The 27,767-nt window shown below is 48.1% G+C and overlaps 1 protein-coding gene across 1 annotated transcript in view; it reads right to left on the reverse strand.

Moving 5' to 3' along the window:
• The window catches only part of NDFIP1 (Nedd4 family interacting protein 1), a 40,583-nt gene extending 15,688 nt beyond the window's left edge, over positions 1-24,895 (reverse strand). Inside the window, exons 1-3 of the mRNA XM_055142809.1 lie at positions 24,657-24,895; positions 6,923-7,010; positions 1,663-1,793 (exon numbers count right to left, since the gene is read on the reverse strand). Of these exons, the coding sequence (XP_054998784.1) occupies positions 1,663-1,793; positions 6,923-7,010; positions 24,657-24,719 (282 nt within the window). The 5' untranslated portion in view covers positions 24,720-24,895. The remainder of the gene's footprint in view (positions 1-1,662; positions 1,794-6,922; positions 7,011-24,656) is intronic.
• Between the last annotated feature and the right edge of the window lie 2,872 nt (positions 24,896-27,767).

Genomic DNA, 27,767 nt, shown 5'->3' on the forward strand with positions numbered 1-27,767 from the left:
CAGACGAACCAGGGGTGAGGCTGCACCCCTGAAATGATCCAATGCCACAAACCAACAGGAAATCAAGGAAACGGGATTCAAAAAAACTCGATGAGCATTAAAGCTCAGAACATGTTTTAAAATTGCACCGTCTCAGAAGTAAAGGCCATCATTTGGAAAAATGCTTTTTTTTCTTCTCTCACAGTCTGACTCCTACCCATCCTACTTATTTGGGGTATGACTTCAGGAAAATTATTTAATCTCTCTGAGTCTCAATGTTAGCGTCTGTAAAAGAAAGATGATACAGTGATACAGTTCCTGTCTTTTATGGTAACTGCGAATATTGGACTTCAAAGCACATGAAAGCGCTGTACTATTTCCCAGCGGGCATTATCTTATGCTGTACTGTGCCCACAGGCAACGAGCAGGTTCTCTCTGGCACCGACGGGAAGGGAACGCACATCACCACATCCAGCCAGCCGAGACCGGGCTCAGAAACTACCATTTATGTTAAGTAGTAGTTTTCAGAGTCCAACCACTCAAATAACAGATGAGCTCACTCATCTGCGGCACAGAGAAAGGCCAAACAATGAATGAGCAGGGGCTGAAGAGACAGGCCGGAGCTGACGACAGGGATGAAAGGGATGGGCAGAGGAGGGTATCGGGCACTTTGGTGGGGGAGGGGCTACAGTAACTGTGCTCAATACCATAAAGGTAACACCAGTATAACCGTTTAACTGGGTAAAAAACAAAAACAAACCCCTCTGACAAAAATTAAAGTTCCTAGTGCCTGTGAGCAGTGCCCACACCCATCTGAGAGGCTGTACTCTTTGGGGGGGGCAGGGAGGGCAGCGTTCAACCCCCAAGGAGGCATGGCCTGCAAACGGCCCACCATTAGGGCCAGAGTTCTGGGCCTGTGCTGTCACGCTGCGCACTCGGGGCTTCCGTCCTGTCTTCCTGTCTAGCCTGCAGGGAAAGCAGGAGCTGTGGCCCCGAGCATCCCACAGTCGGGCGGTCGGGATTCGACTCTCCTTCCTCCCAACACCTGACCCAACGCCCTGCCGAGCCTCAGCGCCAGCTGGATAGCTGTTCAGAAGCAACATCGCTTTCAGGGCTGGTGGCGGGAAGAATCGGGACTCCGCCCGACTCCCCCCTCACACCCAGGAGTCCGCATGTGGCCACACTGGGTGCAGAATTCACAATGCGGCCACAGAGGGCATGACAGGGCTGCCCGTGGCACCGAGTTCATCTAGGTGAAGCTTTTACCACCCTCCGTGGGGGCATTCGAGACAATCCAGGCTGCCACAGTACCCTCAGCTGCATTTTTTTTTGGGGGGGGGCTGCAGGCCAAATAAGTTTGGGGGCTTCTGATTAAGATCCCTGATAATAATGCTATGAAAGTGTGCGCGACACCCCCCACGCCCCCACCCCGAGCCAAGGCACTGCCTCGGCCGCAGAGACAGCCCGGCTACAGGGAATCAGCCGGCTCCAGGCGATTTCCTGCTCTGCTCCAGCTCCAACCTCATTTTTCAGGAAGAGATTATAAGAGTTCGTGTTCCCAATAAAAACATCCTTGTTCTCGGAATTAGCTGCACTTTTACAAATCAATACATCAAACCCGGAAAATGAGAAGAACGAAATTCCCATAAGGCAGTCACCAATCGCCACGCTGGATCCACTTACTCTCCCGGGAACCAAGGGGATAGTGGCTTCCGCCTTGGTCCGCTCGGCTTCGTCGTAGCTGGGCAGTGTGGTGGCCACGTTGTAGGAGGGAGGCTTTGGAAACCCAGACTCATCTTTGTAGTCAAAATAAGCTGCAGAGACAAAAGGGAAGTTGACAATTACCTGGGGAGAACTGAGGAAAAACGAGCTCTACTAACTCTGGCACCAAACCCAGTAATTTCCTCAACGGTACCTGGTAAAGAAATGGCATTAAACAATATTTGCAGGTGAACGTTAGGGTGAGAATAAATCTTCAGTGCATCTAGTGTATGACCCCCCCCAACACACACACTTTTTTTTTTTTTGGTTTTTGGGTCACACCTGGTGATGCACAGGGGTTACTCCTGGCTCTGCACTCAGGAATTACTCCTGGCGGTGCTCAGGGGACCATATGGGATGCTGGGATTTGAACCCGGGTCGGCCTCCTGCAAGGCAAACGCCCTACCCGCTATGCTATCACTCCAGCCCCCACACACATTTTTTTTTTTTTAGTGAAGCAACAGAGTACTTGGTTGTGGTCTTAGGGACACACCCAGCAGTGCTCAGGGCTTATTCCTGGCTCTGTGCTCGGGGATCACTCCTGGCAGTGATCCTGGGAGACCATATATAGGGCCAGGGATCGAACCCGAGTCGGCAGTGTGCAAGGGAAGTAAGTGCCCTACTTGCTGTACTATTTCTCTGGCGCCAAGATAGTTTTTGTTGAACTAAACTTGCTAAGAAAGATGTGAAAGGAGCGAAAGATAGAAAATACACGTTCAAGAGAGAACATGTGCTTCTCCAGAGTGGAAAATGCAAGCAAAAAAGACAGAAAGAGACAAGGACAAGCAAGCAAACTACATATTTAAAGGAGAACATGGGCTTGAAGAGCAAGCCTTAAATATGTCCATTTTAAGAAATTTAAATTCAAATTGCCAGGTGTGACCCAAAAAGCAAAAAAAAAACAAAAAAAAAACAAATTGTAAAATTCCACTTAATCGATTATTATTAACCATAAATACATATACACTAACTTAATACCTATTGGCCCTTCCTTCCAAGTACTGCTGTATACATTTTCCACGTTAATGTGGAACGCTCACAAAATTTAATATGAATAACATAGTGGAAAACATTTTATTTCAAAACATTTGTTTGTAAATCGGTACCATGGTGTCTTCCATTGACAAACGTCCAAAGTAACTTTATAAAAAATTAACTGTGTTGGGGCTGGAGCGATAGCACAGCGGGTAGGGCGTTTGCCTTGCACGCGGCCGACCCGGGTTCGATTCCCAGCATCCCATATGGTCCCCCAGCACTGCCAGAAGTAATTCCTGAGTGCAGAGCCAGGAGTAACCCCTGTGCGATGCTGGGTGTGACCCAAAAAGCAAAAAAAAAAAAAAAAATTAACTGTGTTGTGTGTCCTGTAGCAGGAAGCCTACAACACACATCAATGCCACTGCGTGTGGCGGTGCCAGGGCTCGAACTCTCTGCCTGCGCCCCCAGGCAAGAGCTGTAATCCCCTGAGCCACCGTCTGGCCCCTTCTCTCCTGCTTTACGCCACAGACCCCTACATATAACTTTCAATAATTTTTTTTGCTGTTTTTTTTTTTTTTCAGCCCACACTCAGGGGCTTTACCCAGTTTGGTGCTTGCGGTTGCCCAGATGGCACTCAGGGGACCACTGGGTGCTGGGAGCGGAACGCAGGCAAAAAGCATGTGTTCCGGTCAGGTGAGCCTGGCCACAACTTCTCTTGATAAACTCACACAGATAAGTCCTGTTCCAGGGGCCAGAGAGAAAGGACGGGGTGGAAGCATCTGCCCCCCCTCCCACCCGTGCCTGACTCTGCTTCCTGCTTCTATCCACAGCTCCTCCTCTGGCCCAGAGCCTCCAGAACAGTCCCTGGGCGTGGTCACAGTGAGGCTCAACACCCTTCCCCCCAGCCATTCTGCTACAATGGAAACACACAATGTAAATTAGCCCATTGCCGCGGGAATTCTGAATACGTAGGTTACCTAATCAATCCCTAGTGCTTTAAACTGAGGGAAATTAAGAATCAAAAAGAAAAAAATTGAAATATATGAGATTTAAGGGAATAACGGAGAAGAGTGTTAATTTCTATCTATAATGGCTAGAAGATGACAGACAACAGATATTCAATGGGAAATTACTTTCTACTGGTTCTGGGAGTTAAATGTTAAGATTTCTGGGACTGGAGCGATATCACAGTGGGTAGGGCATTTGCCTTGCATGTGGCCGACCCGGGTATAATCCCAGGATCCCATATGGTCCCCCGAGCACCGCCAGGAGTGATTCCTGAGTGCAAAGCCAGGACTAACCTCTGAGCATCACTGGGTGTGACCCAAAAAAAGCCAAAAAAAAAAAAAAAAGTTAAGACTTCTATCTTAAACAGGGACCTGTGCTCAGAGATCATTCCTGGAGGGCTCTGGGGACCCTACGGGGTGGCAGGCAAGAATCTACCCCTCTGTGCTATCTATCCAGCCCTCAATTCTAATTAACCAGTTGGACGTTCACTATATTGAGTGGAAGGCCAGGATTTATAGTCCAGGCAGAGATTAATTGAATACGGAATTACAGTGATTTTTCAAAACGTGTTCTAATCTTAATCTGATTCCACAAGAAAACACAGAATTCTTCCAAAATTTTTAAGTAGCACTGTTGTGATATCTAGAAACAGAAAAATCTTAACTAATATAAGAAGACGGGGTTCAGAATCTGAAGCCACCGAGGGTACAGAGACATTCTGATTACAAAGGCAGCTTCAGGGTTACAGAGACTACCAGCAGATTTATTCATACTAACATAAGAGCTTCCAGAAATGCGGTATTGGAAAGTATCTGGAGGCTTGTGATAGGGGAGAACATGGGTCTACTGTCTACAGGAAGTGCCATGTGCTTGCAGTCTGTGTAACAGAATATGGGAAATGCTCCACCAAAACTGATCAGTTTTCAACAACTGAACATAACTGGTTATCCAAAAACTCTAGTAATCAGGGGTTGGAGTGATAGTACAGGGGGGAGGGCGTTTGCCTTGCACATGGCTGACCTGGGTTCAATCCCCAGCATCCCTTCTGGTCCCTGGAGCCTGCCAGGAGTAATTCCTGAGTGCAGAGTCAGGAGGAACCCCTGAGCACAGCTGGGTGTGGCCCCCAAACTAAAAAGATAAAAAAGAAAAAAGAAAAGACTTGTAACCAAATGTTAACTACTGAGATTTTTCTTTCTTCAAATATATGTCAAATGCAAAGATAACTTGGCAAAAGGTTACTGAATGTCCCTCTTAAGCTACCAGGAACATTAAAGCTATGAAGAACAGGCTGAAAGAATTGGGACACTTCTGGTCTTATTTTCATTAAGAACTTACTAGCATGAGAGAAATCTATTATTATAATAACTATATTCCAAGTCACAGTTCCTAGAATCACAAAGGAGTAAAGCAGCTTATGAGTATACTATAGAATGAATAAAATTTCCTTGTTAAAAAAAAATAGTTTCCCTCTCTCATGGATGCTAAGCTATTTTGGGGGAGCAGAGCCTGCTACGCTCAGGGGTTACTCCTGGTTATGTGATCCATGGGGACCCCTGGCAGTGCCCAGTGACCATATGTGGTGCCAAGCCTCATGCCGGGCAAACTCCTTAAACCCTGTCCCATCTTTCTGCCTAGTTCTTAAGTTTAAAACACGTGTGTGTGTGTGTGTGTGTGTGTGTGTGTGTGTGTGTGTGTGTGTAATGTTGAGACACAGGGTCACAGAGATGGGATAGGGGTTAAAGCGTTGCCCCGAATACAGCAGGCCTGGTTTGATCTAATCCAATCCCTAGCAAAACAGTCCCTGAGCACCACCAGGAGGAACACTGAGCGCTCAGGAGTGGTCCCATGCACCGTCGGTGTGGCTCCAAAGCCCCCCGGATAATAAAGTAAAATAAGGAAGGTCTCCTGAATTTGCCTGTAACCCACGGACAGTGCCATGCTAATCTTCCTTTCGCATTCCAACTTTAGTCTGTGTGCCATCAAAGTGGGCACTGGTTTCTGAATTTCTACTTGTGTTAGAATCTGCGGGAATGAAATCGAGCCCATGTGAAAAAGCTCTACTGACACCTCAAGGTGAGACGCCAATGAGCGAGGGGATGGGCGCAGAGGCCAGAGCACAGCTCTGCAGGCAGAAGCTCAGAACCCAGAACCCATGGCGCGAACCTGCCCGCCCCCGCGCTATCAACTACCCCCCCACCCCCACAAAGAAACAAGATCACATTGAAAATTTTTTTTTCATTACCTTTTCAGAACAGTCACATGAGAATCTTTTCAACTTGGGCTATATATTAAAAATAATGTGAGGCTTGCTTGCTCCAGCCCATGTTCTCCCTTGAACATGAATCCCTCCTTCTCTCTCTTCTCTCTCTCTCCCTCTCTCCCCCTTCCTCCCTCCCCCACCTCTGTTAACTCTAAGAAGCTCATGTTCTCTCTTAAACACAGTTTTCTCTCTTTTTCTCCCCTCAAGTCTAAGTAAATCTTGTTCAATTAAAAACTATCTTGTTGTTGGGGCCAGAGTGATAGCACAGCGGGGAGGGCGTTTGCCTTGCATGCGGCCGACCCGGGTTCGATCCCCGGCATCCCATATGGTCCCCCAAGCACTGCCAGGAGTAATTCCTGAGTGCAAAGCCAGGACTAACCCCTGAGCATCGCTGGGTGTGACCCAAAAAGCAAAAACAAAACAAAACAGAACAAAAACAAACTATCTTGTTGGAGCTAGAGTGACAGTACAGCGGGTAGGGTGTTTGCCTTGTGCGTGGCTGACCCGGGTTCGATTCCCAGCATCCCATATGGTCCCTCGAGCACCACCGAGAGTGATTCCTGAGTGCAAAGCCAGGAGTGACCCCTGACCCATGTATATGTGTGTGTGTGTGTGTGTATACACAAAGATTTTATATATGTATATATAAAACATATATATATGTATATATATATATATATATGTAAAATCTTTGTAGGCCTACTTTTGGTTTGGGGGCTCTATGCTTAGGGGTCACTCCCGCAACTATTCAGAGACAATGAAGTACCGGGATCCAACCTGAGGCCTTCTTGCTGCACCTGTGGAAAGCCCTCTTTTGGGGGGTGACAACTTACAAAGTCTGAGAGTCATCAGGACTTACGTCTTCAGGAAGGCTGAAGCGAAAGCAAACCCTGACAGACAGACAGACAGCGAATGAAGCGCAGGTTTCGGGGGGCCTACCTGCGCTCTCTGCAGAGATGCTGCTGTAAGGCGGGGGAGCGTCGCCTGCGGCCTGCTCGGGTTCTCCAGGCTCCTCCTCATTCTGCAACTAAATGAAAGAAACGCCACATTTTAACGCGTGTACAAAGATGACAGACGGAAGTAAGTGAAGGGGCATTTCTGAAAAAGCTACTTGGTAAGATGCTTAAAAAATGTGAAAATGGACCAAAAGAAAATTGCTCACGTAATCTGCTCAAAGGCTTTAAAACGTCTACGTACATGTTACTGCGACAAGTTAGAAACAGGCCGTAGCTACAGGAGAGTGGTGAGGGCATTTGCCTTGCGTGCAGCTGACACAGGTTCTATCCCCCTGGCCCCAATCCCATATGGTCGCCTAAGCACTGCCAGGAGTAATTCCTGAGTGCAGAGCCAGGAGTAAGCCCTGAGCACCGCCAGAAGTGGCCCCCAAACAAAAAACAACAACATCCCTCCCTAAAAGAAACAGCCCAAATTCCAATTGTAAGAAAAAAATAGCTCATTTCACAAAAATTACAAAGCAGCCATCACAAAGAAAGAAAATGAAGATATGGTAACTTGAGGGGCTGGAGTGATAGGGTAGTGGGTGAGGGACTTGCCCTGCACACAGCCAACCTGGGTTTGATTCCCTGGCACCCCATATGGTGACCTAAGCCCAGCCAGTAGTTATCCCTGAGAACCAGGAGTAGTTATCCCTGAGAACCTGAGCACTGCTTGGTTCAGCCCCAGAGCAAGCAAACAAGCAAGCAAGAAGACTAGCTTGCTTGATCAGAGGTATTCATGGCGTCCTGCTACATGAGAAAAACTGTTCATCAGAGTATACATCATATAATTTGCTTTTGAGAAACAGATGGATGGGGGAAAAAAAAGTGGACCAGAGAGATAGCACAATGGCCAGGGGCCAGAGACAGAACAGTGGGTAGGGGCCAGAGAGATAGCACAGCGGGTAGGGCCAGAGAGATAGAACAGCGGGTAGGGGCCAGAGAGAGAGTACAGTGGTGGGTAGGGCCAGAGAGCTAGAACAGCGGGCACAGTGCTTCCATTGCAGTTGGCGTGGTTCTTCCTCATTCTGTAACTGGTTCAATATCCCGAAGCAAATTGGATCCCCACCACCACATATTGTCCCCCAAGTCCTGCCAGGAGTGATCCCTGAGCACAGAACCAAGAGTAAGCCCTGAGCACCACCAGGCGTGGCCCAAAAATAAAACAAACAACAAAAAAAAGATATGATTCAAAGACATTCCACAATGATAAGACACCTTTAATTTACACTGCTGATATGATTACAGGAAGAGCTTTCTTTTTGATGTTTATATATATGTTCTAATTTTTTGAAATGAGCATTTTACCATTTGCATAATTAGGAATATAATCTAATAATTATCCGTTAGACAAAGATGAACCACAAATAACCAAGGCTTTCCATTATTTTCAGTGTGTGCACAGAAACTAAGCCTTAAATAACTGAGACATTTACAGACACAGGCAGGATGCTACCTCGGCGAATCATCTCCCTCTTCCTCGATCACTGGTCCAACAGACAGCTCCAAAGACTTCTCAAGAGAAGTCGGGGGCGGAGAGAGCACAGCACGTTAAGGCCAACCTGGATTCAAACTGCAGCACAGGACAAGTCCCCTGAGCCCAGCCTGGACTGACCCTAGCCCCACTGGGCATGTGCCCCCTCCCCCACCAAAACAAAAAGGAAGTCACACCAATGATGTTCTTCTGTTACTGCTAGCCTGAGAAACTCATCTTCAAATAACAGACATTCCATTACATTTTTCCAATGTGTTACAGTTTGGGGAGGGGGGTGTTGTCTGGGAGTCGATTTGCACAGTAGAAAGTGTTTGGGACCTTGGCTGGGACCCCCCCACACACACACACACAACCCATCCCAAAGGCCAACTGACCCTGTGTGAAACACAGGCCCCTCTAAACCAGCCACCACAAAGAACACCCTCCTGAAGCAAGACAAGGCAACAGCGGGCCCGGACCCTCACACTCGGCCCTTCACGGCTGCTCATGACCCAATCGGCATCTTGATCTCCATCTCTATGCCAGTCAGGCAGAAGCCAAGAGACTATTCTAACGCTGCCAAGCATTCCGATTCAAATGAATTCTAGTGCTCAATTTTCAGCAAGACCTCCCATCTGGGGGGTATATGTTTTGAATCTTAAAAATCTAAAATGTTAAATGCAAGGCATTCCCAAAATAACTTCATTGTAACTCATGATGAACCTCCTCCCTCCCACCACCCCCCTCTTTTAAGTCCACTTGAGGCTATGCCCAGGGCTTCCTCCAGGCTCTGCCCTCGGGGACCACTCCTGGCGGACTCAGGGAACACTCCTGGCGGACTCAGGGAACACTCAGGGAACACTTACGGAGCCCAGGCTGGCCGAGTGCAAGGCGAATGTCCTGCCCGCTATACTGTCTCTCCAGCCCTAATTGTCCTTTTTATAGGAAGGCTGGATGGGTAAAGTAGCTTGAAGAGCCCAATGTTCCTGGGACACCACATGAAGCAATTATCTGAAGAATTCCTGGGGCCACGGTGTACCTGAAACACTTTCAACATCACCTGAAGCTCCAGACACCTTACTCCCGCCTAACCTCTTTGGTGCCCTGGGAAGGCCACAAAAAGAAAGGCAAGAAGCTAGCAGGAACAGCAAAAGACAAGTGGGGATTTTTCTAGTTCAGACACATTTTACATTTCTTAATCTAGGTCAAGTAATTAAGATACCTCTGCAAAGGCCATTTTAAGAATTACAGAAATCCAAAGAAGAAAGAGGCCTCAGATGCCCATAGCTATAAATTGTCTCCGAGCAAGCTGGAAATGTGAGATTTAATCATCCCACGGCAAGGTAACAGATAACAGAACAAAGACATTCCAACCCTCTGAAAACCCCCATTGTTCTCTTTAGGAAGAAAAAAAAAAGAAAGAAAGAAACATTTTCTGGCACAATTTTTTGTTCCTTAAATCACCACTCTCGGTTCATACATTAATATTATCCAAGTGAAACAGAAACAAGAACGTGGGATCCCACTGACTGTGGAGGCTCAACATACCCCAGGAGCTCGCTGACAGGATCCCCCGAGGCCAGCTCATTTCTTTAATACCAGTGATCAGTTCAGACCTATCAAGAACATTATCCCAGGACCCCCGGAGCTACCTCACACGGGTGGGGTGATCGTCCTGCAGGCACCCAGAGCCAAAGGGGTCTAATCCCCGTTGCCTGTGGGGTTGGTTCCCCCACATGGTCCCAGAGCCCAGCCAGGACTAATCCCTGAGCCTAAGTCAGCAGTCTGCAGTAAGCCCTGAGCACCAGTGGGTGTGGCCAAAAAACTAAAATGAAAAAAATGTTTTTAAAAGAATGTTATCTGGGGGCCAAGGAAGTGGCTGGCAGGGCTGGTGCACAAGCGCTTCCTGCAGAAACCCCGGCTGCATACCTCTCCCCCGCCACCCCCGTCCCCAGCACTCCAGGACTCTCTCAGAGATGCTCCCAGAACACCACCAGGGGTGGCCCAAAAACCCAAACCGGAAAAAAATAAAAATGGTGTCTAAAAGAAAATCGCACAGGGACAGGAGGGAGAGAACAGCAGATAGGGCTCTTGCCTTCACGGGACAGACCTGGGTTCAATCCCTGGCACCACAGATGGTCCCTGGAGCCCCGAGAAAAGTGATCCGGGTACGCAGAGCCAGGAGTAAGCCCTAAGCAACCATGGGTACGACCCTTCCTCCACGCCCCTCCCCCCAAAAAAAACCCCAAGCAAATAAGTACATAAAAATAAAATACAACAATGTAGGAGGAAGAAAAGCAATCTTCCAAAAAGGAGCCCCCATCTGAAGCAACAGCGAGTTGCTAGGTAACAGATGTACCCCCGAGCACTCTTCTTACATGTTGGAGGCATCTCTGGTTATTAATTTGGCTCTCCACGGCAGTCTGCATTCACTCCGGAGGTGGCGGGCACTCGGAAGGCAGCAGGCTTGCTCGAAGATTATTTCCTGGGTCCCAGAACTGTTTCCCCTTAGGTGCCTGGGATGGAGCCCCAGACCTCAGCTACCCAAAGCGTATTTTGAAGGGTTCCCCTTGGCTGTCTCGAGGAACTCTTTCCGGGCAGCCCTCTGTGCCGCAGCCCGGAGCTCGGGGACCTGCAGTTCTCTCCTGAGGATGGCACAGAGCATGTGTCATTGTCACTGTGGGCTTGGCACTGGCAAGATGCCCAGTATCTTGGTCAGCGGGGTCAGAGAGAGCCTGACCCAAGGGACTGTCACAAGACCCAGACTGTAAGGGCTCCTGCCAGGCAGGTGGGATGGGGGGGGGGGTAACTTCTGTTCTCTGGGGAGGTGGTGGGATTCTCTGCTACTGTGACACATAATCCACAGTTGTTTGGGACGGAACGTGTCATTTTTTGAGATTCTGCTCAATCTTACTCACCTACAGATTTCTGTGCAGGGGCGGGGCGGGGGAGGGGGCTCGCACTGGGCAGTGTTCAGGCTTTTCGTGCTGTGCCAGGGACCACAGACCGTGTGAGGGGTTCCACTCAGCGTCGGAGGGAGGCAAGGCAAATTAACTGCCGTAACCCCCGTTTTATCTCTCCAACCCTCCAATTAAGATTTAATTGGCACCCCCTGCCCCAGTTACAGAATTATCCACACATGCCATATAATGTACCAAGTTTAGCACAAAACCACCCGTGTCCCCCACTGCTAAGGGAGGAATAATCCAATCATCTGAAAACTCAAGACGCTTTCTGATTACCTGTGCTCCTCGCTAGCTGAAGCTGATTTGTGTGTGTCTGCCAAGGGTTCCGCAAAAGAACCCTAAAATTTCCCATATTCCCACTTCATAAAAAAAAAAAAAAAGAATCTCTGGGGGGGTGGGAGGGATAGTGGGTTCATTGGTGGTGGAGAATGGGCACTGGTGGAGGGATGGGTTCTCGAACACTGTATGACAGAAACACTAGCACGAAAGCGTGTAAATCTGTAACTGTATCCTCACAGTGATTCACTAATTAAAAAAAAAAAAAAAGAATCTGCTGCTGGTACTTGGCCTTGATCACCCTCAACTAATTTTCATAAATATTTACCTACAGGCAGGAGTTACTAATGTCCTAGCCTAGAAGAGTCGTGACCAAAATAAAGCAATTTCTATCTTTCCTGCAGGCGACCTTTGGCTCTCGTCTCTTCTACTGTTCTGGGACAAATCAGTGAAGCAACAGTTTCAAGGCTCTCTGATACTAAAACCAGTTCTGGCCCTGCCAGGCGCCAACCTGAACGTGACCAGTGACCAGTCTAAAAGACACGTGTCCTACAAGCTGAGATGCTCGGTTCTGGTTTTTATGGGGGGGGCCACACCCACTCGTGTTCAGGAACGTGCAGGTGCCAGGCCGTGCCAGGGCTCATCTCTCTGGCCCTAAATACAGCCCCAGCACCTCCCTCTGTCAACCACTACTTCTCTACTCTTTAAATTATACCCAATGGGACAGTATAATTACTGGAAAGTAAACAGGCACATTTCCTTAGGTAAACAACCGAGTATACTATTTTGCTCTGTGGTTCAGAAATGGTCATTTAGTGAGGACTGCTAAATTTAAACACTCTAAATTCCCCATTGTATACAGACTTGTCTTTTTTAAATTGCATACGATGCTTCACGGTACTCCAACATCACCAAATTATGCACATTATAGAGCAACTCTTTATTAAACTGCGATAAAGTAAGTAATGAAACTTTAAGTGAGGCCCGAACGACTGGTGAGGTGGCTCGGGTCTCCTTCATTTGCGAGACCCTCATGTGTGTCCCTGACATTAAAAAGTAAGATGAATGATTCTGAGGAGAAACTTAACCAGAAAAAAAAAGAATTCCAAAAAGTAGATGTGATTTTTAAATTGAGCCAAGAATTATATTTATGGTTTTGTCCGGGGGTCACACCCTGCAGTTCTGGGGGCTGGTGTGGTCAGCGTCCATGAGAAGCACACTCTGAGCCTCTTCTAGCCAGGACAGTCAGCTTTTTGGTCCAAGGACATGAAGATAGTCACCCATGTTTGCTACACAAATTAATAGTTCCTATTCATTTTGAGTAGACATCAGCTAAAGAATTGGAAAAAAAAAAACCGTGGGAAAAGGACATATTTTTCAAAGTACTCAGATTCAAAATACATGAAGAGATTGGTAAGAAAAAGAAACCAGGTGAAAAATCACTAAGACGTGAATACACACCTCACAAGAGATACACAAATAGCCAGTACTTATGAAAATGTGCTCCATTTCATTACGTTTCAAAAGAACACTAATTAAAACCACTTTTAATGATTATAAAAAAAAAGATGTTGATCCACAGCAACCAGAAACCTCAAGCCCTGAATATAAAATTCTATAAAGCATTTTAGAAAATTGACATCTACTCAAGATGAAGCGACACATGTCTCAGGCCCAGCAACGCTACCCCAGTTACACCCCAACAGTAACAGCTGTTGGCACTGGACAGTCCATGATGTTCAAACCACACTAGTCATGAAACTGGAAGCTTCACCATCCATCACCAGCAGACTGGATGCGTGAACCATGGTTTCTTTACCCAGTGGACTAGCATAGAGCCATGTCTAAGTATAAAACATAAAAGCACACTAACACAGGTGATCTCACAATGCTGAACAAAAGCAGCCAGATATAATGATTTATTGTTGACTATATTTATGTAAAAGCCATGCAAACCTATTATGCCAATGAGAGGACACCACCACGAGAGGGAGGTAAATAAGAAAGCACTGGAAGGGAGAAAAAAAAAAAATCGACCAAATATTTAGTGATAGTTCAATGGGCTGGAGTGTTTGCTTTGCACACAGGAGCCCCAGGTTCAAACCCCAGCACCACACGGTTCCTTTGAACACTGCTGAGATCAACTCCCAAGCACAGAGCCAAGAGCACCACCAGAGATAGCCCTCTTCCCAGCCACAACCCCCCCCCATCAAAAAAAAGGAAGGAAATACTTGAAAGGAGTTGCTAAAGTGATGCTAATATTGCTTCTTCATCTGGGTGCTAATTGATACGTCTATTTTAAGCCTGTGAAAACTCCAACAGTGCGTTTACGATTCGTGTGTGCTTCTGGGTGCCCATCAGACGTGACCAACAGTCCAGGAAGCAGAGACTGGAAACTGGCAGACGACTCAAGGTGGAGGGGAGACGCAGCCCTCACGGTCCCCTGAGGTATCCGGGAGACCTTACCAACCCCAACCAAACGCACAGGCATGGTGGGTAGCCACGCGAGCGCCCAGGAGCAGGCCCACGCCCCTCGGCACTTAGCACAAGCACGATGGACCCAGGCGGCAACCGAGGAGAAACGGCTTTGAAAAGCAGCCTCAGGGAAGTATAAGCACAAAAGTGTATAAATCTGTAACTGTACCCTCACGGTGATTCTCTAATTAAAAATAAATAAATTAAAAAAAAAATTAAAAAAAAAAAAAAAAAAAGAAAAGCAGCCTCGGACTACATCGTTGGAAAGAGGTACCGGAAACGAAGCATTTTCCACAGAAGGCTGCTATGACCTGATCTCCAAACTCACAACTGTTTGATTCCCTTGTACTTCGTGGGGTAAGTGTGCATCGTATGTATTCTTTCGGGATAGATCCAAATTTCATAATAAAAATGAAAACCCTATGGTTTCATTTTTGTTAAAAAAAAAAAATTTCGATGCAAGGCGTCTAGCACAGGAGGTAAGGAGCTGCCTTATGAGCGGTCAGGCGCGGCCCCACCTCCCAACACCACACACAGGCCTTGGGCACTGCCGAGTGTGGCCCCAAAGGCCCCTCCATTTTTATCATCCGATGAGAAATTTCCTTTTAACAGGACACTTACAGTCATTGCCTCTTCTAATACTTATGATTTCTTTTAATGCTAACAAATGATGATGATGATGATGATGAAGAAGAACAAAAGTGTAAGATGTGGCAAACATTACCAGGCCAGAGGATTCAGGGGTGCGTGGGACCACGGGGCCCTCCAGGAGCACACAGGGTATCACGCGTCAGACCACAGTTGAGCCCAGCACCTCTCTGCCACCCCCCCAGATTATGCACTGCCCTTTCCTATCCTTTTCTTTTTCTTTCTTTTCTTTTTGGGTCACACCTGGCAATGCACAGGGGTTACTCCTGGCTCATGCACTCAGGAATCACTCCTGGCGGTGCTCAGGGGACCATATGGGATGCTGGGAATCAAACCTGGGTCTACAAGTACAAGGCAAAGCCCTACTCACTGTGCTCTAGCTCCAGCCCCACCCTTTCCTATCCTTTTCTTTTTCTTTTTCTTTCTTCTTTTTGTGGTGGTGGTTTTTAGGCCACCCTGGCAGTGCCCAGGAGCTACTCCTGGTAATTGGTGTGCCCAGGGGTCACATATGGTGCCAGGGACGGAACCAGAGTGGGGCACCTACAAAACAAGTGCCTTAACCTCTGGACAATCTCTCCTGGCCCCAGACTGTGAACTTTTAGCCAAGGTGGCAAAGATCTGTGTGCACTACCATTAGAGACTATAAAAGACCAAAGCAAAGTGAAGAGTCACAAAGCAGAGGAAACACAGAGCAGGAGAACCGTGTGTGGGGGCGGGGGATCTATGTATCTAATAAATAGGGGCCCAAATGTAAATGACCAGGTGAATGTATGGTCCCCCCAAGCATGACCTGGCCCAGCCCTGGAGGGTCCCCCACCCTGCTGGGATGGCCTGGAGAGCCCCCGTACAGCAGAGCAGGAGCAGCAGCCCCTCCTCTGGCCCCCACACAGAATCCCAGCCCGGCTGGCCAACGGTATCTAGAGAGGGACTAGCAGCCCGAGCACCAACCCTGAAATACACGGAGTCTCGGAGAAACGTACGGGAGAGAATCAGAACCAGACCGAACCAGACCGGAGTGCATGCTCTGCACGTGGGAGGCCCAGCTCAAGCCCTGGCGCCAATGGTCAAACCCCTCCATCCCCCACACAGCTGGGAGTAACCCCTAAGCACACAGCTAGGAGTAACATCACACACACACCCAGCACACAGCTAGGAGTACACACACACACACACACACACACACACACACACACACACACACACACCTCAGAGCTAGGAGTAACCACACACACACCCCAGCACTGCTAGGTGTGGTTCAAAGCAAAACAGCCGAAAGGAAACTAAGCAAAAGGAAACTAAGCACCAGTCCGTGTTCCTCGGCAGTGCCCTGGCCCAGCAGTGGCGCTCAGCAGCTTGGGGGGAAAGCTTATCAAATTTGCTTGGTAGTGCTATCTTGGGTTTAATCCAGAAAATTCATGAAAACAATAATTTTATAGGAAGATAAAATTTTCTATGTAAAAAGAGGGGACAGTTGGGGGGCACAGGATGACACCACAGCTGAGAAGGCGGCGGACCCAGGTTTGATCCCCGGCATCCCATGTGGTTCCCTGAGTACCACAGGGAATAATTCCTAAGTGCAGAGCCACGAATAACCCTCAAGCATTGCTGGGAGTGGCTAGGAAACCAAAAAAAAAAAAAACAAAGACAAACTCAGGAAACCTCACAGGAAGAATAGAAAATACAAAAAAACATGAGATGTTTTTAAAATTTGACAGTAGCAGTGCAAAAGACCCAATATCTAAAGAAAAAAATAAGGGGAAAAAAATTAAAGCACAGCTGGAGAGAAAGCATGCTTGCTTGCATGTGGCAAGCACGAGGACGACCTGAGCACAGAGCCAGCAGGAACCCCTGAATGCAACTGGGTGTGGCCCGCCTCTCCCCTCCAGTGAAAAAGTCAACGCAGAGAAAAATCAAATACTTTTTTTAAAATTAAAGTTCCCAAACTTAACAGGCATAAACATACAGACCAAAAGGGCCAACTGAATGTGTGCGACATCAGAGATCTATAGCAAAGTGCAACACAGTGAAATTTAAGAACCCTACGGACAAACAGAGGCTTTTAAAAGCCTCATTTAGGAGAAGAACTGAAAACAGGCCACAGCCAAAGAATCCAAGATTGCAGTTAGCTTCAGGTTTCTTAACAGAACCAGAAGGCAAATAAATGCCTTCCAAACACCGAAGGAAAGAAAATGTTGACAATTCTGATGTCTAAGTGTAAAGATATGCAAAGATCAAAAAGTGGGCTGGAGGGATTATACAGAGGGGAGATGCATGCCTTGCACGTGGTTGACACAGTTAAACCCCAGCATCCCCTACAGTCTCTAGCACTAGCAGGAGTGATTCCTGAGCATGGTAGGGCGTGGCCTCCAAACAAAACAGAAAACAAACATCTATCACAAAAAAAAAAAAAAAGCAGGTTTGCCACCCACCCATTCATCCTTAGGGTATTCTGAGTGAAACAAGGGCTGTAATCCAGATAAGACAGGAACTAAAAAAGACAGGAAAGTAAATTTGCAGGGTAGCTGAATGGAATGTCTTGACAGCAACCTTCTCCAATAGCTCAGAAGCCAAGGAAAGCCCCTGCCCATTAGTAAAATGCTTGAAATGCCTAAAAATACCCAAAAATCTATTAGGAATTTTAGGTGAGGGCCTCGGAGAGGGCATGAGCGCCTGCCTGTGACATTCCACAAGAGCGGAGCCTCCGTGACCTGCAAGCACCAACCAGCAGGCCTCCGTGACCTGCAAGCACCAACCAGCAGGCCTCCGTACCCCCCCAGGGGGGGAACGGGGGAGGCTCTATTTTGAATACATAATTAGAAAACGTGCCATTTTCAAAGGGCTATTCATTAGGTAAAAGTCTGAGAGGATCAGTTGGTGACCTTACCAGACTTGTGCCACGTAGCCAGAAAACCAAGCAGACCAAAAGTAAATTCAGGAAAAGCGATAATATCGGTGAGACAAGGAAAGGGAATAGTAAACTGCCTGCATCAGATATAAACAATGTCAATTATGAATAGTAATTATATTTTAAAGGGTTTTTTTTCCTTTTGTTTTGTCTGGAGGCCACACCTAGTGGTGCTCAGGGCTTATTCCTGGCTCGGCGCTCAGGAATCACTCCTGGCAGGGCTCAGGGGACCCTATGGGATGCTGGGGACTGAACTTGGGTCAGCCGTGTGCAAGGCGAGAATCCTAGCCGTTGTACTCTCCCTCTGGCCCTTAGCGATTACTGTTTAACTGAACACTGACCTAACCACATTACAGACACAACTGTGTTACAAAACTGAAGTGGCAGGATGTGTGAGCGTAATAACTAGCTATCAGAATGTGCAGAAATGAACTAAATCCTTATTTCCCATCAGGGTAAGTCAACTTTTAAAATGAAGTCTTATTTAGCGACAGGGTGATATAGCAAAACAAAACATAGCTAAAGAGGTGAGGCACGTGCAGGTAAGCAGGAGGCTTCTGTTGTTAGTAAGCTTCTAAGATCTATTTGACTCCAGGGGCCAGGAGGTAGCAGAGGAAGGAAGGTATCTGCCCTGCAGGCGGCTGACCCAGGTTTGATCCTTGGTATCCTATATGGCCCCCTGAGTACCACCAGGAGTAATCCCTGTGTGCGGAGTCAGAAGTAACCCCTGAGAAAAGTCTATCTGACCCCTTATGGGAGACTGGTCCCACCCAATCACTTACAAGATTTCCAAGGTCACAGATAACCCTGAAGTTACACTTACACTGTTTTCTACAATAATGTAAGGAGATAGACTCAATTCTGAAAATATGACTTCTCAAAGCAGTGAGTAACAGCAGAATTGGGGCTGGGGAGAGTACAGCAGTGAAAGCATAGCCTACGGGTGTTCGATTCCCCAGGACCACTTACAGACCCCTGAGCAGTGCCAGGAGGGATCCCCGGGCAGAATGGGAATCTGCCTGAGCACTGTAGGGTGTGGCCCAAGCAAACAAAACAAGGATATAACTGGTATACTAATATATTTAAAAAGCCATTCAATTGTAAATGCTACATTAAGCATAAATACAAATAAACATAATATTAAATCTCATAATACCTTCTATTTCTCCTACATTATTTAATCTCCAGATAAACTCCCAAATCACAGTTAAGCCCTTAAATATTAACTGATATTACTACCTTATATAAGTTTGAGAGAAAAATTCTGAAAGACCCTACTAGGTTGCAGGGAGTGGAGATAAAAAAAAATACATTTTGAATTCTAATAAATAAGAATATTTTCACTAAAATGTCTCTCTCTCTCTCTCTCTCATTTTGGGCCACACCCAGCTGTGCTCAGGGCTTACTCTGCACTCAGGGATCACTCTTGGAGGTGTTAGGGAGTGGGGGCAAGGGCGGGGGTGACCATGTGGGATTCAGGGGATCATGCAGGCCAAATACAGGTGCGGAGTGTGCAAGGCAACCAGCCCTGTTTGCTGTCCTCTCTCTCCCACCCCTCTAGAAACATTCTTAAATTCGACCAATCCTTAGCTACTATTTGTCACTACGTTACTCAGAGAAAATGAGTTGCCCCAACTGTAACAGCCTGGAGACTCACAGGGCTTCACCTAGACAGCTACATGCACCTACCACTGGAGTATGTGACAGTCAATACTTTCAACGCCTGAGGTTTACTGAGCACCTAGTCCGCTGGCAAAACGGACTTGAGAACAAAGAACATCAGCCGCGTTTCAGCACGAACCTCTCTCTGTAGGGCAGAGGAATTGCTGGCTGGCCCTAGGGTCAGCAGTGCCCTGAGACCTCGCGGTCTGGTCCTGGGACTGGAGACAAGACCCAGACACATCTCATCGGCTGCCGGCACTGAATGGCCCACAAAAGATGCAACCACTATCCGGAAAAGGTCCCCCACCCCTGATAAACTATAACCAAAAGTAGCTTTATCTGAATCAGGGAGTCTTAAACTTTTTCCACTCATGACCCCTTTTCACCCATGAAATGCAACACGGGTGCGTCCTGCCAGAAATACCCGACACTCCTTCCTTCTCTGTTTGATTTTTTTATTCACGTTTTGGTTGCAGCATTCAGAAATGGTTTACTGTTGCCCAATTTTCGTAATTTCTACACTCCCACATTCAGTTGGCTACACGTGTCTCCTAGAGTATCACAACCTGCAATTTAAGAAGCCACGTAGGATCTAAGCAGACACCACCTACTGCAAGAATATAAATTTATTGAACAGTTGTACTTGTGCAAAGATAGCCTAAGAGTAAATTCTATTGGTGTTTGCTTTCTTTGGGGACCATAACCGGTGGTGCTCAAGGGACCCCGTAGTGCTGAGGATCAAAACTGGGCCACCTGCCGGCAAAGCACTGAGCTCAATCCTTTGAGCCTGTGAGTCTGACCCAAAGGATAAATTATTAAGAAGTCCAGTAATTATTAAAGCTAAAAACAAAAGAGAACGTCAACTGGATTTGTATTTGTTTATTTAGTTTGGGGGCCACACCCAGCAATGGTCAGGGGTTACTCCTGGTTCTGCATTCACGATCACTCCGGGTGGTGCTCAGGGGACCACATCGGATGTTGGGGACGGAACCCAAGTCAGCCAAGTGTGAAACAAGCAACTTGCCTGCTGTACCACCTCTCCGGCCCCACAAGCCGCTCTCATGGAGGATTTAATAATATAATTTAAGGCAAAGTAACGTAATATAATTTCTTAAAGTAATACAACTAATATGACTGACGTCTAGGATAAAGCAACGTGAAGTCATATGCAGGCAAACCAGTGGGTGACGTCGGATAGGTGATGACAGAAATTCCTGGAACAGCTCTGCTGGCTCTACTGAAGATGAAAATTCTTTTCCTGATCATCAAACTTTCCTCCCAACACTTCCCGAAAGGTATCATTCCTTCAACCACTCTACAGTATCATCAGACTACAATATAAATTTATTAGTGATGTTTATAAGCAATTGATTTCCTTTTCTGCTTGGGTTTTTTTTTTGGGGGGGGGTGGGAAGAGGGTGGGCAGGGCACACCCAACTGTGCTCAGGGCTTACTCTTGGCTCTGAGCTCAGGGTCACTCCAGACAGCGCTTAAGGTTCCCATATACCCCATATACACATGGTGGCGGGGATTAAACCCGGTCACCCATGTGAAAGGCATATGCCCTAACTACTGCACTATCGCCCCCACTCCATATGGTAACTTCTTCAGCAGGCAACATTCAAGTCTAAAATGTAACCATCCTAGGGCCTGAGCAATAGTACATTGGGTAGGGCGTCTGCCTTGCACTCAGCTGACCCAGGTTCAATCCCCGGCATCCCATATGGTCCCCCAAGCATCTCCAGGAGTAATTCCTGGGTGCAGAGCCAGGAGTAATCCCTGTGCATCGCTGGGTGTGACCCACAAAGCAAGAAATAAATAAGAAGCTAAACATTCTGCAGTCTATGTTTAAACCTGTATACATCTCAGAGGCAGCATCACCAACTGACACTGGATTCAAATCCAGGCATCTAAACACCATTTCAAGCAACAAAGATCTTGATTCTAAGGAAACAAAGAGGACCCGGCACAGGCGAAAATGAATGTAAACTGGGCAAACGCGCACGTTTCTCAACACTGGGCCTATCAAGACCTTTCCCAAACTACTTCCAAATATTTGGATACAACAGCTCAATTTCAAAGTTCAAAAATAAAAAACGAGGGGAAAGTAAGTTCATGTTGCGCACATAAAGCAATACCAATAGAAACACCATAATAAAGGCGTCTGCACTTATGAATTTCAATGGGAATCACATCTAGTGTTCCATTACATTTACTTAGCCAGAAGCCCAGCTCAATTGGATTAACCAGATCAAATAGTCAGAATGGCCTTTTGTGGCAACCCGTGTATCAAGCTACTCTCAAGTTGCCTGGACAATTCACCAACATTCAATAATTCAAAAGCCTTTTAAATATGTATATTCCCTGGGGCCAGAGCAGTAGTCCAATGGGTAGGACTCTTGCCTTGCATGTGGCAGACCTGGGTTCCGTAGCCACCGTCCCATAAGGTCGCCTGAGCCCTCCAGGAGTGATCCCTGAGTGCAGGACCAGCAGTAAACTCAGCACCACTGGGCATGGACCCGCCCCTCAAAGGAAAAAAAAAAAACGGGCAGGGGGAAATTAGGTAAATATGTATATTCCCTAGCCAAGTTTTTACTAAGGAAATAGACTAATAAAATTTCAAGAGTGAAAAGCAAAATTATAAACACCCTTAGTGTCTAATATAGTTGATTAAATTATGATTCAGTCATAGGTGCTCAGCAGACGTCACAAATGTTTGATAGAAAAGCATTCACACATAGGAAAGCTTTGTACAAAATACTTAAGTCTGAACCCATCTTATTACATATTTACCTTTGTACACACAAATATACAGATACTCATCTCTGCAAACATTTTTATATGCAAACTTTTTAATGCAGTGTCTGAGAGCAAATAAGCAGATCTATGTATGTTTTCCTGATCATCAAACTTTCCTCCCTAATTTTGCGTGTGCAAATTAGGGGTTCGTGGAATTGCAGATGTGTGCACACAGAAGTGCGTGAACATGTGTGTATGGCTGCAAGAGCGAACACAATCGCACGTGTGTGAATCCGCTAATGCAAATGCCTATATTTGGACCACAAGCCTGAGTTTTAAGTCGGTGAGTGTGTATTTATCCTTGTAATCACTACTTAGAAGCTGTGACCTTGAGCAAGTCCCAAGCCTCTTGGAATCATGACTTTGTCATCTATATAATAAATCCTGGGCAGAGGGGATGAGGATTAAGTGAAATGATGGCTATAAAGCATTCTGTACCATGACTGGCACAGAGCAAATGCTCAATATTAGCCTTCCTTATCTAGACACATGTATACTATCACTATCCTGCACGTATTTATATAGCTATTAATTCCACGAGGATACACATCAAAATATCAGTCTTGGTGATCTATGGGTGACAGGCTTTTGTAGTGTAGCGTGGGGGTTGTTTTTGTGGAGGGGAGGTGGGGGGACGTTCGTCTCTTACAATTTTTCCAGGAAGACAGATATTGTTCTTTTTAGGGGCAGGATTATTTCTTCAAAATAATGATTTTAGAATAAAAATGCTTTATCCCTAATAAGCCTCAACTTTGCAAACCTAGAGCTATTCCAGAACCACACAAAGGAATGCATCGTTTTGGAAGCTCCACCAAAATTTCTGTATTCTAGCTGTATGTCAGCATTACCTAATAGCTGAAGAAGATGGCAGTACAAAGAAGAGCCAGCGCTTAGGGCTGGCTGCCTTATCCTAGCAAGATGAAAGGGAGTAAGCTCACACACGGTGGGGTGCATCCAAGTGACTGTTACAAACACGTCCATGAGGAGCTAAGTGACACCTGTCATTCACATTTTATTAATGCAGGGAGGAACCCACAGCCTTGCCCAAGGTCATTAAAAAAAAAAAAAAAAGCATGTGGCAGACCCCAGACTGTGCCATGGAAAGACCAGACTGCATTGCCACAATTTGGGCATGTTTATGAAACCAAGAAGCGAAATTCTTAACCAGTCATTTCAGAAGTCCAGCTGGAGGAGGGAGGAAATTACAACACAGGACCGATGACAGCAAAACAAACCAGTTATTGGCTGCATCTGAGTTCATCTGAGATCTTTTAATTGGTTTCCCTCCCCCGCCCCCCCAAAAAATACAAAACTGTAGCTCTTCTCGGATAGGAATTACTTAACCTGCTAACGGCCTGACCAATATTCAGATTTGAAAAAAAAAAAAATCAGGCTGAAAGCATCCGAAACCCCACCGGAACAACAGTTCCCGGCGGTTCTGATCCACAGCAGCAGCTACGATCTGGCTCGGTTCCCACCGCTACGACGCGTTGCCTAGAAAAAAAAAACCCTCTACAACCCCCTGCAGAACGCGAGGCCCGCCTGGTTACGGACGGTGGCGACTGAAAACAAGTGGCTCGTTCCCCCTTGGGTCTCCAATGAATCGATCGTACCCGGGGGGCTGATAAATAATCCAGTCACCACCACCCGCCCCCCCCCGCCCCCGGCTCCGGGTCCTGCCCGGCCGAACGTCCCTTCCCGGCCCTTGCAGCGCACACCCCAGGCACACGCCCTGCAGCCGCCGCGCTCGCCGCAGCTGGGCCTTGGGGGAGGCGGGGGCTGCGGGGTGGGGGGGCTCGCCCGGGAGAAGCATCGCCCCTTGCAAACCTAAGGCCAACTGCAGGCTTCTCTCGCGCCCCATTTTTCACTTCGGTCTTCAAAGGGAGGCGGGGGAGGGGGACGAGGTGGGGACAAACAGAAGCCCTGAGTAATCGCAGCTCGCTGCAGGGCGCCGTCCGCGGCCAGGAACAGCGATCTTAATCTTTTTTTTTTTTTTTGTATCCTCTCCACCCAGTTTGCACTTTCATTTCACGCCACCCGCTATTTCCAAAGGCGGCAACCCACAGGGGGAGGGGGAGGGGACCCAGACCTGCAAGCCCCCCTCGGGGCACCCTGGCCCGCGGCGAAGCGTTCGCGCTCGGGGACCCGCCCGCCCCGGGGGAGCTGCAGGCCAGGCGGCCCCGGCGGAGGTTCCGCCCCGTGGCCCGAACGCCCGCGCCAGGTCCGGTCCGGTTCGGGGCGGCGCGGCGGCCCTCGAATCCGAGCCCGGGGCCCGGCCCGCCCGCCCGGGCCCAGCCCAGGCCGGAAGAGCCGAGGCGCCCGGCTGCAAACAGGGCAGGGCTGGGAGAGGCCTCGGAAGCGGGCAGCGGCGAGGGCGAGGTCGGAGGTCCGGGCCGGGGGTCTGCGGCGGGAGGGTCCCTGGCCGGAGGTGGGGCGGTGGGGGCGGGGGGACGAGGACCCCCAGGCTGCTCACCTGCTGGTACCGGCTGCCACAGGCCGGCTCAACGGCCGCCAGCGCCGCCAACGCCAACGCCATGGCGCAGCCGGCCGCAGGGAAGAAGGGTGAGCGAGCGAGCAGACGGGGCGCGGCGGGGCCGAAGGGGGTCGCGCCGCGGGTGGGTCTCGGTGGCTGCCGGCCGCGCCGCCTTCCTCCCGCTCTGAGCGCCGCCGCCGAGGCTGGGACGCGGCCCCGGGGGAGGAGGCGGGGCGACGACGACGCTGGGCCCGCCCCGCCCCGCCGCTCGGCCACGCCCCCGCCTCCGGGCCACGCCCCGAGTCCGGGCCACGCCCCTGACGCCAGGCCTGGCCCGGCCGTCAGGCCTGGTCACGCCGTCAGGCCACGCCCCCTACGCCAGGCCACGCCCCCAGAGTCGGGGCACGCCCCCGCCGCCCCCAGCAAGCCGCTGTCTCCCGCGCCCCGAAATGTCGCCCACCGCCCTAGTCCCCTCCGAAAGCAGGCCTGAGCTTAGGACAGTTGTCGCTGGAGAGGAGCGCCTTGTCGCCAGCACTAAGTTTTCCCCATGGACACGCTGACCCAGGGGACGCAGAGACTCCGTGGCCGGGTCTGGTCCGAGACTTCTGGTATTAGCATCTCGGCTCTGATTGTCTCCCTGATCTGTCCGCTTCAGGGATCGGACAGGGAGGGCAGTGGGCCAAACCCGGAATGTCCTTCTGGGCCCCTGGGAAGGACTTTTAGATCTTCTTGTCAATGCTCATAAAGTTTTATTGGTGAACAGGACGCCGCCCGTTTGTTTCTGGTGGGTGGCAAATCCTTCAACTCCTGAGAAGAGGTCCACGCCCGATCCAGGATGGATGGCAATGAGAGCATCCCTTGTTTTTATGCTGTCCTTTAACTGTCGTGTGTGGATACAGACACGGGACTGCTTGAACCAAAGCTCTCCCAGGAGGTGGCCTGAAAGGCAACGCTTGAAAGATTTTAGCTATGCTAAGAGTTTTCCAGGCAGCAGGAACGCTCCAAAGCGGCGAGGGAAGGGAGCTTGCCTCCTGGAAGAACTAAGAAGGAGGATCATAACTGCCCTGTAGGCGATACAATGACTAGGGTTTCTCAGATAAGAAAATGAAGCCTGCATGAGAAGTATCTTACCCCAGCACACAGAGCTAGTAGGGATAAAGTTGGAAGGGGAAGCCCTTTTCAACGCACATAAATACACGCATAGACACAGTACAGCTAGGAACTGGCACTTGAGGTCTGTTCTTTCCATCACACACTGCCATCTGAAATTGCTTTTACCCATGACCAACACAGGAGAAAACTTGATCTTTGAGGCTTGGTGCAATCCCCCTTTCTTCTTGATTGCCTTCCTAAGTCTAGGAGTGGTATTAATATGATTATTGTTTGGGAGCTGGAGAGGTGGTAGCGCTGGTGTGGAGCTTACCTTGCACACAGATGGCTTGGGTTCTATCCTCCAAACCCGTTATGGTCCCCCAGGCTCCGATAGGAGTGATCCCTGAGTGCAGACCCAAGAGTAATCCCTGAGTACTGCCAGGTGTGGCCCAAAAAACAATCTGATTATTGTTTTAATTTCTAATTTTCATATTAGTTAACTACAGACTTTTAAGCAGCTGGGTTTGGGAGCTACTCTGGCATTCATATACAGGAGAGTCTCAATAAATCACTAAAAAATTATCAATCTTTCTTTTTCTCACTAGAGAACTTGAGTTCTCTAACAGTATCCAAACTCCTCCCTGTCCAGACTGTCTCTATTTCCAAGTACAGATCTCACATGGTTCTGCGTGGGACAGGGAACAGATCCAACAAATGCCAGAATGAGCACTCATAGTAGTACATGCTGTCCCTCAGGTGTTTTTAATCCAGAAAAACAACCTTTAGGGGAGTAAGGTATGGAGAATCAGTCCAAACAGGATATCCTGACCCATGGTCTTTATAAAAGAGGAAAACATGTCTAATATGGGGGGAAGGCTCATCAGTGAGAAGTCTGGGGGAAATACAGATTCCTTTGTCCAGATTTTCTAAGCTTAACTAGAAGAAGGAATATTTTTGTAAAGGCTGCCCAGGGGCAGGGCTGGAGAGTTAGTACAGCAGAGAGGGTGTTTGCTTTGCACATGGCTGACCCTGGGTTCGATCCCCAGCATCCCAAAGGGTCCTCCAAGCCCTGCGAGGAGTGATTCTCTGGGAGCCAGGAGTAAGTCCTGAGCACAGCTGGATGTGGCCTCAAAACAAAAATAAATAAATAAGGGGCTGGAGAGATAGCACAGCGGGTAGGGCGTTTGCCTTGCACGCGGCCGACCCGGGTTCAAATCCCAGCATCCCATATGGTCCCCTGAGCATGGCCAGGGGTAATTCCTGAGTGCAGAGCCAGGAGTAACCCCTGTGCAGAGCCAGGTGTGACCCAAAAAGCAATAAATAAATAAATAAATAAATAAATAAAACTGTCGTGGGTGGGGGGGGGGGGCGCGGGGAAGAGAGAGAAGTGGATAAGGCATTTGCCTTATATGCAGCTAATCAGGGCCCTAGTTTCAGCACCACATGTGGTTCCCTCCTCAGTTCCACATGAGTCATCCCTGAGCACAGAGCCAGGAGTAAGTCCTGAGTACAGCTGGACATGGCCCCCCAGAAACACAAACATACACACACATTCACACACACACACACAAACACACCAAATTCTGTTCCATCTTGTATGATTATTGCAACTACCATTTTTATATATAAGGAACATATCTGCAAAGCTGTAACCTTTTGTGAAAAAGTTACTATCCTTCCTCGTCTTTCATTCCTCAAGTGCTTTCTCAATAACTCTACACTCCTTCTACATGGGCACAAATATTTATCATAATATAAACACAAGGCTTTCTCACGGGAATATTTTCTGTGGAAAGAAAAATATTTTCTCTCTCTCCAGCTTCTAATCTCCCTTTCTTAGTCTCTGTCTGATTGTAGGACACCCAGATGTGCTGTATTAACAGTAAAATCCTCAAAGTTCCCTTATTACTTGTTGAATAAGTGCATTAAGATTATTTGTCTTGATTCAATGATTCAATGGATGTATAAATAGGGGGTGGGGGGTGGAACTGAGAAATGGAGCCATCACTCAAACAAGTC

This window comes from Sorex araneus, chromosome 6 (genome assembly GCF_027595985.1).
Source record: "Sorex araneus isolate mSorAra2 chromosome 6, mSorAra2.pri, whole genome shotgun sequence".
Lineage (NCBI taxonomy): Eukaryota > Metazoa > Chordata > Mammalia > Eulipotyphla > Soricidae > Sorex > Sorex araneus.